Here is a 12,715-nt window from a genome sequence, read left to right as displayed (position 1 = left end):
GGTTTGAAAACTAGAAGCCATTATCTAGGATATAGTCGATTCAAGGAAAACCGAAGTCGACTAGTTTTTCAAATATTTTATGAAAACATGCTCTGGTGCCAATTGTTGGAAACAAGATGGCTCAGTTTCAACACCAAGAGGGGGATGGGGGTGAATTAATGATGTTTAAAAATCATAGTCTTATTAAAATCTTTTTCGTAAAGTAAAAACCTTTACAAAGTTTCTTGAATCGCACGGAATGAAAATTCTAAGTGTAGCAGAAATGTAAAGCTGACTACGTAAACAGTTAAGTCAACTGAATGTAAAAGTGTAAGGATAGAGAAATCAAACACATATTTTTAAACTGGTTCGGCCTCAATGCCTACATCCAGTGTCCTTCCACAATCCGGAAGCAAATGCACTATAATGGTCAAGGTTTTTACAACAAGGCTTTTATAGAGACCTCTACATCAAAAATATAAAACACCTCTCTAACCCTCTAACCGAAATATAGGCAGCAACACAAAAATCTGCAACAAGATATCCCCTCTTCTAATCTCTTTAACCCACTTTGAACAATCCTCAAAGTATCCAGACTCCACGAGTCAACCTCCTGTAATCCCAATAGGAAAACCAATCTCCAATAGATTGAAAGAAGTCTTGATCAATATGAATACACCAATTGTGCATAATCTAATCAAACAGTAAGCGCAACACAATTCCTCCTTAAGATACTCTTGCAAGAAAGGTCTCCACCGTCTTCTTGATGAGTTCTTGAAGCCTTTTCTCAGAGATCACAATCTGTAAATCGAAATGAAAATGTTAGAATATCCAAAGTCGTATGTGATCAACTGAGTCATGTCTATTTATAGTTTTCTATAAATCAGACGCTCCTGTAGTCGACTGTGGTGCTAATGAAGTCGAATGTCATCAGACAGTTATAACAGTTAAGCAAATTAACAGCAACCATAACAACCAAATTGATTTTGCATTTAATACAGTTGACTATCATGAATGTTCTAATAGACATTTGAAACATAGTCGTTACTGTACACAAGCATTAACAGAATTTCAAATCAAATAACTAACTAAGTCGGATCCCCTGGGCATGTAGTTGACTTAGACACTTTAGCTTAGTTTGAAAAACTTTTCAATGCAAAATCACTCACAACACTGCTTTTGAAAATTTGTGCATAGTCACGAGGTTTAATCGACTTACTTCATAGTTAAGTCGACTTAAAACTGACAGTTATGTCACACAATATAAGTTCATTAAAGTGCATGTGGTTTTCTCTTCAAAAGCATATGCAATGCAATCATAAAAGATGTATCAGATATAAGATCAATGAATGTGCATTCATATGTCAATATTAACACAAACATGTTCATTTAGATATCATCCATAATAAAGAATAGAACATGTAACACATAACAATACATGTGTTATTAATAATGTGTTGTTATCATCCAAAACCAGAGTAACTAGAGCATTGTGAGGTTAAGGTTCGACTAAACCAGTGCTTCCCTTATCAACAATCTCAACAATAACTAATAAACAACCACTTCCTTCCAATCCTTGGATATTTTGTAGGCTATTGGAATGAATGGAAAGAAGAGTCAAAGTATCAAATGGTTGGAGTGCAGAAAAGTCAACCAAAATGTAGAAAGTCAACGAGAATGCAAAAATGTCAACCAGAGTGCAGAAAAGTCAACCAGAATGCAGAAAAGTCAACCAGAGTACGATTTACCATCGCAGGGGCGCTGAGCGCCATTTTGAGTGTCGCAAACACCGCCCGGGTACCCTTTTAGGGGCGCTGAGCGCCAGTTTCTCCTCTTTCACGCTTGAGCGCCGACGATGTGGGCTTGGACCTGTAATCTGTTATTTTTATGATCTATTTAAGACTGAGATGCCTTAGGGTTTGTATCTTTTGATGGCTTAAACACAAAAACATGTTTTTCACCTCTTTGGGAGTAGATTTGGGGATGTGAGAGCTCTCCTCTTCTCTTTCTAGGGTTTTATCTTCATTCCATTCTACTGTACACCTATTTTCTCCATGGCGGTGGAGAACTAATCTCATTTGTTATTGGGGAAGATGTAACCTTTAAACTCTCTTGTATTTGAATTGATTTATATTATAAATGTTTTTTTCATTAATTGTTAGGGTTTTTCCTCTACACTCTATGCTTGCTTTGTTTAACTCATTCAATAGCATGATTATTGATTTTGTCGATATGGACACATACGCGAAAATCTAGAACTGGGGAAAATCTCCCAAAAGTAGTATTACCTAGACATAGGGATATGAGGATTGGTTGCATTTACACTCCTGTGCTTCATAATTAATTATTAGGGATGCTAGGAATTGTATGAACTCGTAATTAAGGATATGTTTTCTTCACCGAGACATCGAGTTTTAAGTATTTTAGAGAGTGGTATTATCATTAATGAAGAAGATGATTTCGTTTATGCATGAGAGTGATTAAGTGAAATCTAAACCCTAAAAACATATTCATCTCATATTATCAACATCATACATTCACTTTTGTGTTTAGCCTCAATTGATCAAATTGCATGCATATTTACTTTTATCGTTTTGCATTCAAAAACCCCAAAATATTGTTCTTATAGTCTTAATTAGTTAAGCAAAAGCACAATTGTTTAGTTCCGTGAGTCTCTTAGGAAAACAATACTTAGTCTTACCATTTATATTACTTGATACGATTCAGTACACTTGTCAGAGTCTTAACAGATAGAGAATTCAAATGCAGGTTTTTATACTGGTTCGACCAAACTGCCTACATATAATGTCCTTCCAATCCCAGGAAGCAAATGCACTATAATGGTCAATGTTTTTACAACAAGGTTTCTATAGAGACCTTCACATTAAAAAATAAAACACCTCTCTAACCCTCTAACCAAAACATAGGCATATAAATACAAAGAACAACAACAAGATATAGAGCACCTATCCTGTAGTCTTTAATCACTTTGAACAATCCTCAAAGTCCCAGAACACAAGACATCCTCTTCTTGTAATCACAACAGGGTAGCCACAATCTTCACAAGATTGAGAGAAGTAGTCGATCACGTTTCAAACACCTCAATGTGCAGTATGATCAATCTGTCTTTGAGCACAAACTCTTTCTCTGAAAATAGAATGGCTTAGTTTCAACACCAAAAGGGGGAGGGGGGAGGGGTGAATTGGTGAAATACAAAAATCGGAGTCTTTTTAAAATCTTTTTCGTAAAAGAGAGAACTTTCAAAAGTTTCTTGAATCGCAAGGAAAAAGATATTTCAAGCGAAGCGGAAATAGTTGATTACATGAAAAGTAAAGTCGACTTGAAATGTAAAAGTGCAGGGATAGAGAATTCAAACACAGGTTTTTATACTAGTTTGGCCAAACTGCCTACATCTAGTGTCCGTCCAATCCCAGGAACCAAATGCACTATAATGGTCAAGGGTTTTACAACAAGGTTTCTATAGCAACCTCCACGCCAAAATATAAAACACCTCTCTAACCCTCTAACCAAAATATAGGCATATACACACAAAGAACAACAACAAGATATCCCCTGTCTTGTAGTCTTTAATCAATTTGAACAATCCTCAAAGTCCCAGAACGCAGCATGTCCTTTTCCTGTAATCACAACAGGGCAGTCACAATCTTCACAAGATTGAGAGAAGTAGTCAATCATGTTTTAAACACCTCAATGTGCAGTACGATCAATCTGTCTTTGAGCACAAACTCTTGCTCTACAAGCAACCACCAAAGAATGAACACCACGGTCTTCTTGATGAGTTCTTGGAGCTTTAGCATGTTCTGCAAACCTAAAAAGAATAAATGAAATCGTTAAAATCACAAAAGTCTCTTCAAAAATCAAATTTGCGTCTATATATAGTTTTTCTCAAAATTGACGCTCCTTAAGTCGACTATGCTACTAATATAGTCGATTATACACAGACAGTTATAACATTTATAACAATTAGTAGCAATCAGACCAACTAAATTGATTATGCATTTAATGCAGTTGACTCACAATCAATGCTTAGTCAAAGATATAAAATATAGTCATTAAACATCACAAGCATTAATAGAATTTCAAAACATAACTAGCTAAGTCGAGTAGCTTGCGCATACAGTCGACTTTGAAACACTTCAATGCAGTTTTGAAAAAAATTCTTTGTAAAAATATTCATAGCACACTTTGAAAAAGTTTGTACAAAGCCACGAGTTTTAATCGACTTGCTTCATAATGGAGTCGACTTAAAACTGTTATTTTGCCACACAATATAAGTTCAACAAAAGTGCATCTGGTTTTTCTTTTCCAAATCATATGTTATGCAATTACAAATAATATCTCATGTAGAACACAGTGAATTTGCATACATTAACAAAATCAACACAAACATGTTCTCAAGTAATCATAAACATGAAAGTAATGAACATGTAGCACATATAAACTCACAACAACACATGTTATTAATAATGTGTTGTCATCATCAAAAACCAAAACTTCTGAGATTGTAAGGTTTAGCTAAACTAGTGCTCCCCTTATCAACAATCTCAACAAATTCCTTATGTCTGCCTAGTCTGTACAAGTAACACAATTGCCTCTACAAATGCATAGTAGCATCTAAACTAGTACAAAAGGCTACAACACCTACATCAAAGTCAATGCTTATGAGTAACAAATATTTTTTCAAGTTGCCTATATAAAGAAGTCTACATGAAGAGAATAAAAACAATTAATTAGCATATACTCTTACACTGTCATTTTCTTATGTCATCTAGCTCTTCGAAAAAAGAAAATTCTTCGTAACAAGTTTTCCAGATAAACTTTGTATTGACAAATATCCTTTCTAAGAGAGTTTTTCTATTTGTACTTGTTTTAAAAACACTTTGTTATTTTTGGATAATAAAAAGTTATTCAAAACACTTGGTTGTTTAACTTAGGGGGAGTTAAACATTATAGTAAGTTTGACTATTTTCAACCAAGAGTGGTTATACTCGTAAATCAGGAACAGTTAAACTCGTTGTATCTTTTCAAAGATAGTGGAACCCTTTAAGTCTTAAAGGAGAACTAGATGTAGCTTAGTTGGATTTAACCAATATAAAAACAAATATTCTATCTATTATCTTTGTACTAACTTTCTAAATGCTTTCTAAAAATCATTAAGTGTTCAATATTATCTGTAAACTGTCTAACCCCTGATAAAAGCATCTTGCACTAAATTGCGAAAACATTTTTAAACTTTATTCATCCCTTTCACCCCTCCTCTTTTTAGAGTTTACTTGTGATTTCAATTTAGACAACTTTAACGATTTGGGTTTGTTTGTGACATATTTTCAAAATAAAGGACCCAATTGAGATTAATCACAAGCTTATCTTGAAACCTGTTAATATAGGTAAAAAGTTAGAAAGTATGTGATTGCATTTATTGCGAATTTAAAATTTTACTGTGACATCGATCAAATTAATTAGTAACTTGAACGTCAGAATACCTTTAACATGTATACCCGAACAATTTGGAGCTTGGACAAAATAAAATTGTAACTAAGAGTATTCAAACCGACCTAAGCTAACTTGAAAGAAAATGTGAAGAAATGCTTGATGAGATCCTCGACCCTTAAATCTGAAAAATATATTTTTCAAAATAATTGTAAAAATTAATATATTAACTGTACATAAAAAAATATAAACTATTTTATATTCATATTAATTAATATACAATACTTATTAAAATTATAAAAAAAATCCGATAACAAAAAAGTAAAACAAAACAAAACAACCATGCGAAAAACATATTTAGCTTTCCTCTCTCTAGTGCCAAATGACAGATGTCCCCAATTCTCTCACATACTAGAATACTTGTTCAACACCTTACTTCTATTTCTCTTTCTCAGACTCTTTCATTCGTTGGCCACTCTTTTCTCACGGTGAAACCCTAGATACCAGCGCGGATCCATGTCCCTCAACCGCCTGCTCTCCGCGGCCCGCCGCTCCGACCGGCGGGCCTCCGCACTCTCCTCCTTCCGATCTCTCTCCGCCTCCCCCGCTCTCGCCCCCTCCGCCGCCTCCCCTCCCGCACCTCCGCCCCCCACCGCCATGATCTACGACCGCGCTGCCGAGGCCATCAAGTCCAAGCTCCGCCAGCTCGAGAACCCGGACCCCCGCTTCCTCAAACACGGCAACCCCCGCCCCGCGCTTTCAGACCACACTCGCATCCTCGCTGCCCCTGAGACGCGCGTTACCACGCTCCCTAATGGCCTCCGAGTCGCCACCGAATCCTCCCTCGCCGCCCGAACCGCCACCGTCGGCGTGTGGATCGACGCCGGCTCGCGCTTCGAGACCGAGGAGACCAACGGCACCGCGCACTTCCTGGAGCACATGATCTTCAAGGGCACAGAGCGCCGCAACGCGCGTGAGCTTGAGGAAGAGATCGAAAACATGGGAGGGCATCTCAACGCGTACACCTCACGCGAACAGACCACATATTACGCTAAGGTTACCGATAGCGATGTCCCCCAAGCCCTCGACATCCTCGCCGACATTCTTCAGAATTCTCGATTTGAGGAAAATCGCATCAGCCGCGAACGTGATGTTATTCTCCGTGAAATGGAGGAGGTAAAGCAAACCTCATTTCTCTGTTTTGAGTTTAGATTTCAATTATCTCTTTCTTTACACTCTTAATTAGAAATCATCAACATATTTTCATTCACTATCATATTATGTGATTGATTATTGAACTGAGTTCTCAGGATTTATCTTATAGCCACATTATATTAGTAAATAAAATGACTTGATAAAGGGATCACATTTAATTGGGACAAGTGTATTTTGTACTGATAGTGCTTGTAAGTAAACCTTTTCCTTTGCATGTGGATTTTGTGGAAATTTATTGGAATGAGGCCGTTGTTGTTGATGATGATGATATGAAGGGTTTATTTAATGAAACTGCTTGTAGGTTGAGGGTCAAACTGAGGAAGTGATCTTTGACCACCTACACGCAACTGCGTTCCAATACACTCCTCTTGGAAGGACCATTCTTGGACCTGCTCAGAACATTAAGACAATCACCAAAGCTCATCTGCAGAGCTACATTCAGACACATTACACGGCTCCTAGGATGGTAGGTGGAAAATTAATATGGTCATGTAATGTGTGTGTTCTTGTCAGTGATGACTGCCCTGCATATTGTTTATGTTTAACTCTAAAGACAGTCATTTTGTAACTTGTGTTCTGCGTTGGTTTGCTTTGATAGGTGATAGCTGCATCTGGAGCTGTAAAACATGAGGATATTGTTGAGCAAGTGAAAAAGTTGTTTACTAAGCTGTCGACAGATGCCACTACCACGGCTCAATTAGTTGCTAAAGAGCCAGCTATTTTTACTGGTTCCGAGGTAAGAATATTTGTGTTAGCTACGTTGGAAGACTTGGAACCTGTCTTGTTGGTATATTTAATTACCATTTTTGTCTATCTTTTGCCTGGGAAAACAGGTTAGAATGCTTGATGATGATATTCCCCTTGCACAATTTGCGGTGGCTTTTGAGGGGGCATCGTGGAAGGACCCAGACTCAATTGCTCTTATGGTCATGCAAGCTATGTTGGGCTCTTGGAATAAGACTGCAGGAGGTGGTAAACACATGGGGTATGTGATTTGAACCATCCCCATTCTCCCTTCTATATATCTATATAATAAAAATAAAAGAAATAGAAATATGCCTCTCCCGATTCTCACTTGTTTGAATCCATTTTGACTGTGAACAGTTCTGAGTTAGCTCAACGGGTTGGTATTAATGAAGTTGCAGAGAGCATTATGGCTTTCAATACCAATTACAAGGACACAGGTCTTTTTGGTGTTTATGCCGTTGCTAAGGTAAGATGTAGTGCTGTTTTACTTGATATCTTTGTTACTTTATGAACTCCTCCCCTTCCCCCCTCATTATTCATGAATATAGTGCTGTTTTACTTGATATCTTTTGAGGATTTTCTTTAGTGTTGAAAATATAATGGTTATTTATGTCTCAAGAATGTGATGGATTTTTTTTTTGTCTGATATTTGCAAGAGTAGTTTATTAGGTTGTGTTATACCATGTATATCTTCTCTGGCTTTTATAGTTTCATTACCTTTGTATCCATTTCTTTGATAAAACTTTTTTTCCTCTCTATTTATTGTGCTCTCAGCCTGATTGCTTGGATGATTTGTCATATGCAATAATGCAAGAGACAACCAAGTTGGTTTATCGTGTTTCAGAAGATGATGTTACACGTGCTTGTAATCAGGTGGGTTTCTGTCTAATGATTCCCTTTGTTTTTTTTTTCTTTTTATTTTTTATGTTAAACTTCACCTATGATGACTGCATTCATTGTCCAAGATACAGTATGAATTAGAAGTTATTTTTACACAATTCTGTTACATACGATTTTATTCGGGATAACTTGTGTTCAACTGAAAATTGTCATGTCATTTGTCTAATTCTTGAGGTAGTTTCATTTTCAAAACTAAAATATTCAATTTTATATGTTGTAATGAATTGGATTTAAATTGTAATGACAACTGGTACATATTTAAATGTTGAAAATTTCAGGTAAATGGATCTTATTATCGTATTTGTTCTGTCACTCTGGATCTTTTCTTTTGATGACATATTGTGTGCTCTTCATTGAACACCTTCTGTGTTCATATTAAAATAATGTATGAAAGATGTGTTAGTTTTTAAACTTACTGGATTATATGAGAGCAAAGTCGTATGTTACTAGTGTATGTCATACAGAATGAAAACGGTGAAAGATGGGAATGTGTTACAGCTGAACAACATTTTACTCTTCCATGGCCTTTCTATTTTTTATGTCATGTCATGTTTTTATGTTTTCTGAACTTCTTTAAAATTGCTTTCTAATGTAAGGAGACAATGCTTACCATGTATCTTTCCTTGTGTGCAATATGTTAAGTTCAGTTTGCATGACTGTACTGATATTTTCTTTTCAACAAAATTTATGATAGTTAATATTTTCTTCCCTCTAAAAACATGCATTAAGAATTGTGAATCCAACATTAGTTTTTGCTCACATTGCTTCCATTCCAACAAAATAATTTTGGCTCACGTAATGCATATTTCCTTTGGCATGCCCAAAGGTCATGGATTGCTAAATGTGACATTCACCAACCTTAAATGTTTTTGTTGCTCTCTAGTTGTGGTACTTCCTTTCATCTTTATCATAAATTATGTTAGTGATGCATTAGTTTTAGTATTTTTTTTTTTCTCACTGTCTGTTGTATTCACTTGTGTGTGTTTTACAGTTGAAATCTTCATTGCTACTACACATTGATGGAACAAGTCCAGTGGCTGAAGATATTGGCCGTCAGGTACAATAGAATTTACACATAACCCCCGTGAAGAGTAGAGGGACATGGGAGAATGTTTTATTGAATTTCATTCTTTCCTATACTTGTCATTGAGCTCAAGCTGAAATGAGATAAGATGATAGAAAATTACTTGTCTTGATAGACAAAACTCTTAGTTTTATTTGGATTAGTGATAGAAAATGGAAAAGAATAGATAAAAATAGTTTGGGATGAAACGAATAAAAATATTATTTAATTGTTTGGATATTTTATATAGGCTGAAGTGAGGATTTCCATTTTTATTTTGAAAAAAACATTGTTAAGAACTTCATTCTTTACTTTACTATTCCTCATTTAGCTCAAGCTGAATGTTATTTCATTGCTTGGATATTTTATAATAGGATGGAATGAGAATTTCCTTTTTTCTTGAAAAAAACATTGTAATTACTCATGTACACATTATTCTTATTTATTATTATGCTTCTGAGACTGTTAAGGTTAAAATATTTGCGAAGCTAAAATAGTCATTTTCTAATCTGAAAGTTTGGTTCCATCAAGTGCATTTGAAATTTAGAGTTAACCAATGGAATGGAATGAATCGCAACCTATCTTCTTTTGTCAGGTTTCGTTCATATTTTTACAAACCAAACAATCAAAACTTCTTTCACTCCAACTCTCCCATTCTACCCTCTATCCACCGATTTAAACATAATCTCAGAAAATGACACTTTCATAGCATGGTTAGTATACGCATGTTGATTACAACCATTCTGTATTAATGTAGTCATGAATTGAATGTGTTAGAAATTTTTAAAATGCAATGGTATTCACTTTCATTCTATTATTATATGGGCAATGTCAATGGAGAGAATAACATCCCCATTGGCTACAATATTTTGACCTGATTCTATATATATATATATATATATATATATATATATATATATATATATACATGGTAGATAAATTTATAGCTTTATATGCTGCAGTGTCGACCCTTGGTGAATTCAATGGAAACACAGCGTTGAATTATTAACCTTTTTTTTTTTATATTATACTTGGCCCGTCTTTGCACTCTTTTATCTATGTTCATGTTTTGTTTCAGCTCCTTACCTATGGTAGGAGAATCCCGTTTGCTGAATTGTTTGCTAGAATTGATGCGGTTGATGCCAGTACAATTAAACGGGTTGCAAACAGGTTTATTTATGACAAGGTAATAATTGAAACATATTTAGTGGTAGAGACACCAATTTTATTCCTTGTATAGTTTACCATGGTGTCATGTCATTGTATTGTATGTTTCTCTGCAGGATGTAGCTATTGCTGCCATGGGTCCTATTCAGCGTTTGCCCGACTACAACTGGTTCAGACGCAGAACCTACTGGAACAGATATTAGTTTTAGTTCTTTTTTTGGTTGTTTTTTGCTTCATCTCAACTTCATCGGGGAGGTTCGACATAATGTTTTGTTCAAATTTATGACATGCCTATGAAATGACGGCTACAGCTGTTATTTTTTATTCAATTACGAGCCTCTGTTTTGTAACATTTTTGCAATAATAAGTATGCTGCTGTCACTGATGCAATTGACATCATGTTACTCATTCTTGTTGAAAAGGGTATTGCTGAAAGTTTCCTTGGTTTTTCTTGCACTTCATATATTATACCGGGAAAATTATATGATAAATGAATGTGACAAACACTAAAAAGTAGAAGGGAGAGTTGATGAAATTAGATAAATTGAAGGATATTTAAAGAAAAGTAGGTTAAACCTGATTTTAAGTATGGTTGGAAATTGTTGATTCAATCTGACTAATTTCATTGATAAATGAAAGAAAAAGTTGGAATATAGACTTGTCTCGTAAAACAATGTTGTTCTATGATTTTTTAAATTTAGAATTTTGTAATTTTGAAAATTTGTGCATTTTTTTTTTGTTTTGTTGCAATAGTAAATATACTATTTAATTGGAGAGAAAGATAAATGTCATTAATCTTCGAAGTTGTTAATATACCTTGACTATCTTTTATGCTTGAGTTTTTTTAATTTAAAAACTTTATCATCTAATGTTTTTACTAGCATTTTCCCCATATGGTACTTAATAATTTTCTTTTATAACGAATGATTTTTTGTGGTTTTGAATAGGATCTTTTGGATTATTAATAAAGTTATTAAGATGGGTTAAAATTTGTGGATTAATTCGATTCATCACGAGTTTGAATTGAGTTAAATTTGAAAAAAATGAAATATTTTGATGAATTAATAAAAATACTTCACATTATATTGTATCAAAAGTTTAATTAAAAGAATTATAAACAAAACTCAAATCCTTTTATTGTCATGCAACGAATCTATAATGTTTCTAAAACATCTACAATATCATCTACTTACATATAACACATTATATGACTAATAATTTTATTCACAAACACATAATACAAACATGTACAAAATAAACTATGGATAAAACAATCATAATATAAGATACATACATAATAACTATATCACAATCATCAAACACCTTATATATAGAACTAATAACAATAGAACTTCTAATCTTCTAACATAAACAATTCAATCATCTTAAATTACTCTGTCCTTAATGTTATCACAAAAATCATAAACATAAACTAACCATCTATCCTCTCAACAACACCTAGTCCCTACTGTAGTATAAGGTTGATTAGGGATTAATCTAAGAACTTGGTACTTATTAAGAATATAATTGTAAAATTATAGTCTATTTTTTTTTACTAAAAACTAAGTGGAGAAAGAAAATGTAAAATTGTAATCTAAAACATGAAACTAACCGCATCCTCTTCGTCTTCTTCTTCCTCTTCATCTTCATTATCATCCTTAGCTGCAACTCTAGATGCTCCAGCTCCTCCACTCGCCTGTGATGGATCATTAGGCCACGCAACACGGGCTAAGAAAACCTCCTGAGATATAAACTGGCACTTAGGAAAGGCAGATGTTAGGGTCCTCAGTAACTCCTACTCACCTCTGTATATCGCCTCAAACCTAGCCTCCATAAAAAACATGTACATGTCCCTCATCTGAAACGGAGCAGCCTCGTGAGGCTTATCCTGAGCCCGCTGTGGTGCTCTCCTATAAGCCCTAGGAGGCTATGGTGCTAGCACTGGTTGTCCCGCCTCATCCACCATACAATATTGAGTGTAAAAAGAAGCGTCAATCTCCTTGCTTGGGTTCTCAAACGGCGGTGTGGAGGTATTTACTCACTAGTGCAGCGAAGGCAAACGACTGCGGTTGTTTTTGACTATACGTCGCGGTTTTAGAACCGCGGCATATACGGGCGAGGTAAAAAGTTTGGCACTTTAGGCCACGGTTCCACCCATGGTAAAAACCTGGGGATATGACCGCGGTTCCACCT

At 35.1% G+C, this 12,715-nt stretch overlaps 1 protein-coding gene across 2 annotated transcripts; it reads left to right on the top strand.

The window, feature by feature from the left end:
- The first annotated feature begins 5,822 nt into the window (after positions 1–5,822).
- LOC106759431 (probable mitochondrial-processing peptidase subunit beta, mitochondrial) lies at positions 5,823–10,957 on the top strand. Of its 2 annotated transcripts, none has more exons than XM_014642600.2 (9): positions 5,823–6,606; positions 6,947–7,111; positions 7,244–7,381; positions 7,479–7,630; positions 7,750–7,858; positions 8,167–8,265; positions 9,284–9,349; positions 10,434–10,560; positions 10,660–10,957. In XM_014642600.2, the coding sequence occupies exons 1-9, from the start codon at positions 5,947–5,949 to the stop codon at positions 10,806–10,808; spliced, it is 1,665 nt and encodes a 554-aa protein (XP_014498086.1). In that variant the 5' UTR covers positions 5,823–5,946; the 3' UTR covers positions 10,809–10,957. The 2 variants fall into 2 exon arrangements, with proteins under 2 accessions (XP_014498086.1, XP_014498085.1); XM_014642599.2 differs by having other exon boundaries at positions 5,825–6,606; positions 10,434–10,541; positions 10,639–10,957.
- Positions 10,958–12,715: the final 1,758 nt, after the last annotated feature.

Source organism: Vigna radiata, chromosome 4 (assembly GCF_000741045.1).
Source record: "Vigna radiata var. radiata cultivar VC1973A chromosome 4, Vradiata_ver6, whole genome shotgun sequence".
In the NCBI taxonomy this organism is placed as follows: Eukaryota; Viridiplantae; Streptophyta; class Magnoliopsida; order Fabales; family Fabaceae; genus Vigna; species Vigna radiata.
This window is presented reverse-complemented; position numbering and strand designations above follow the sequence as displayed.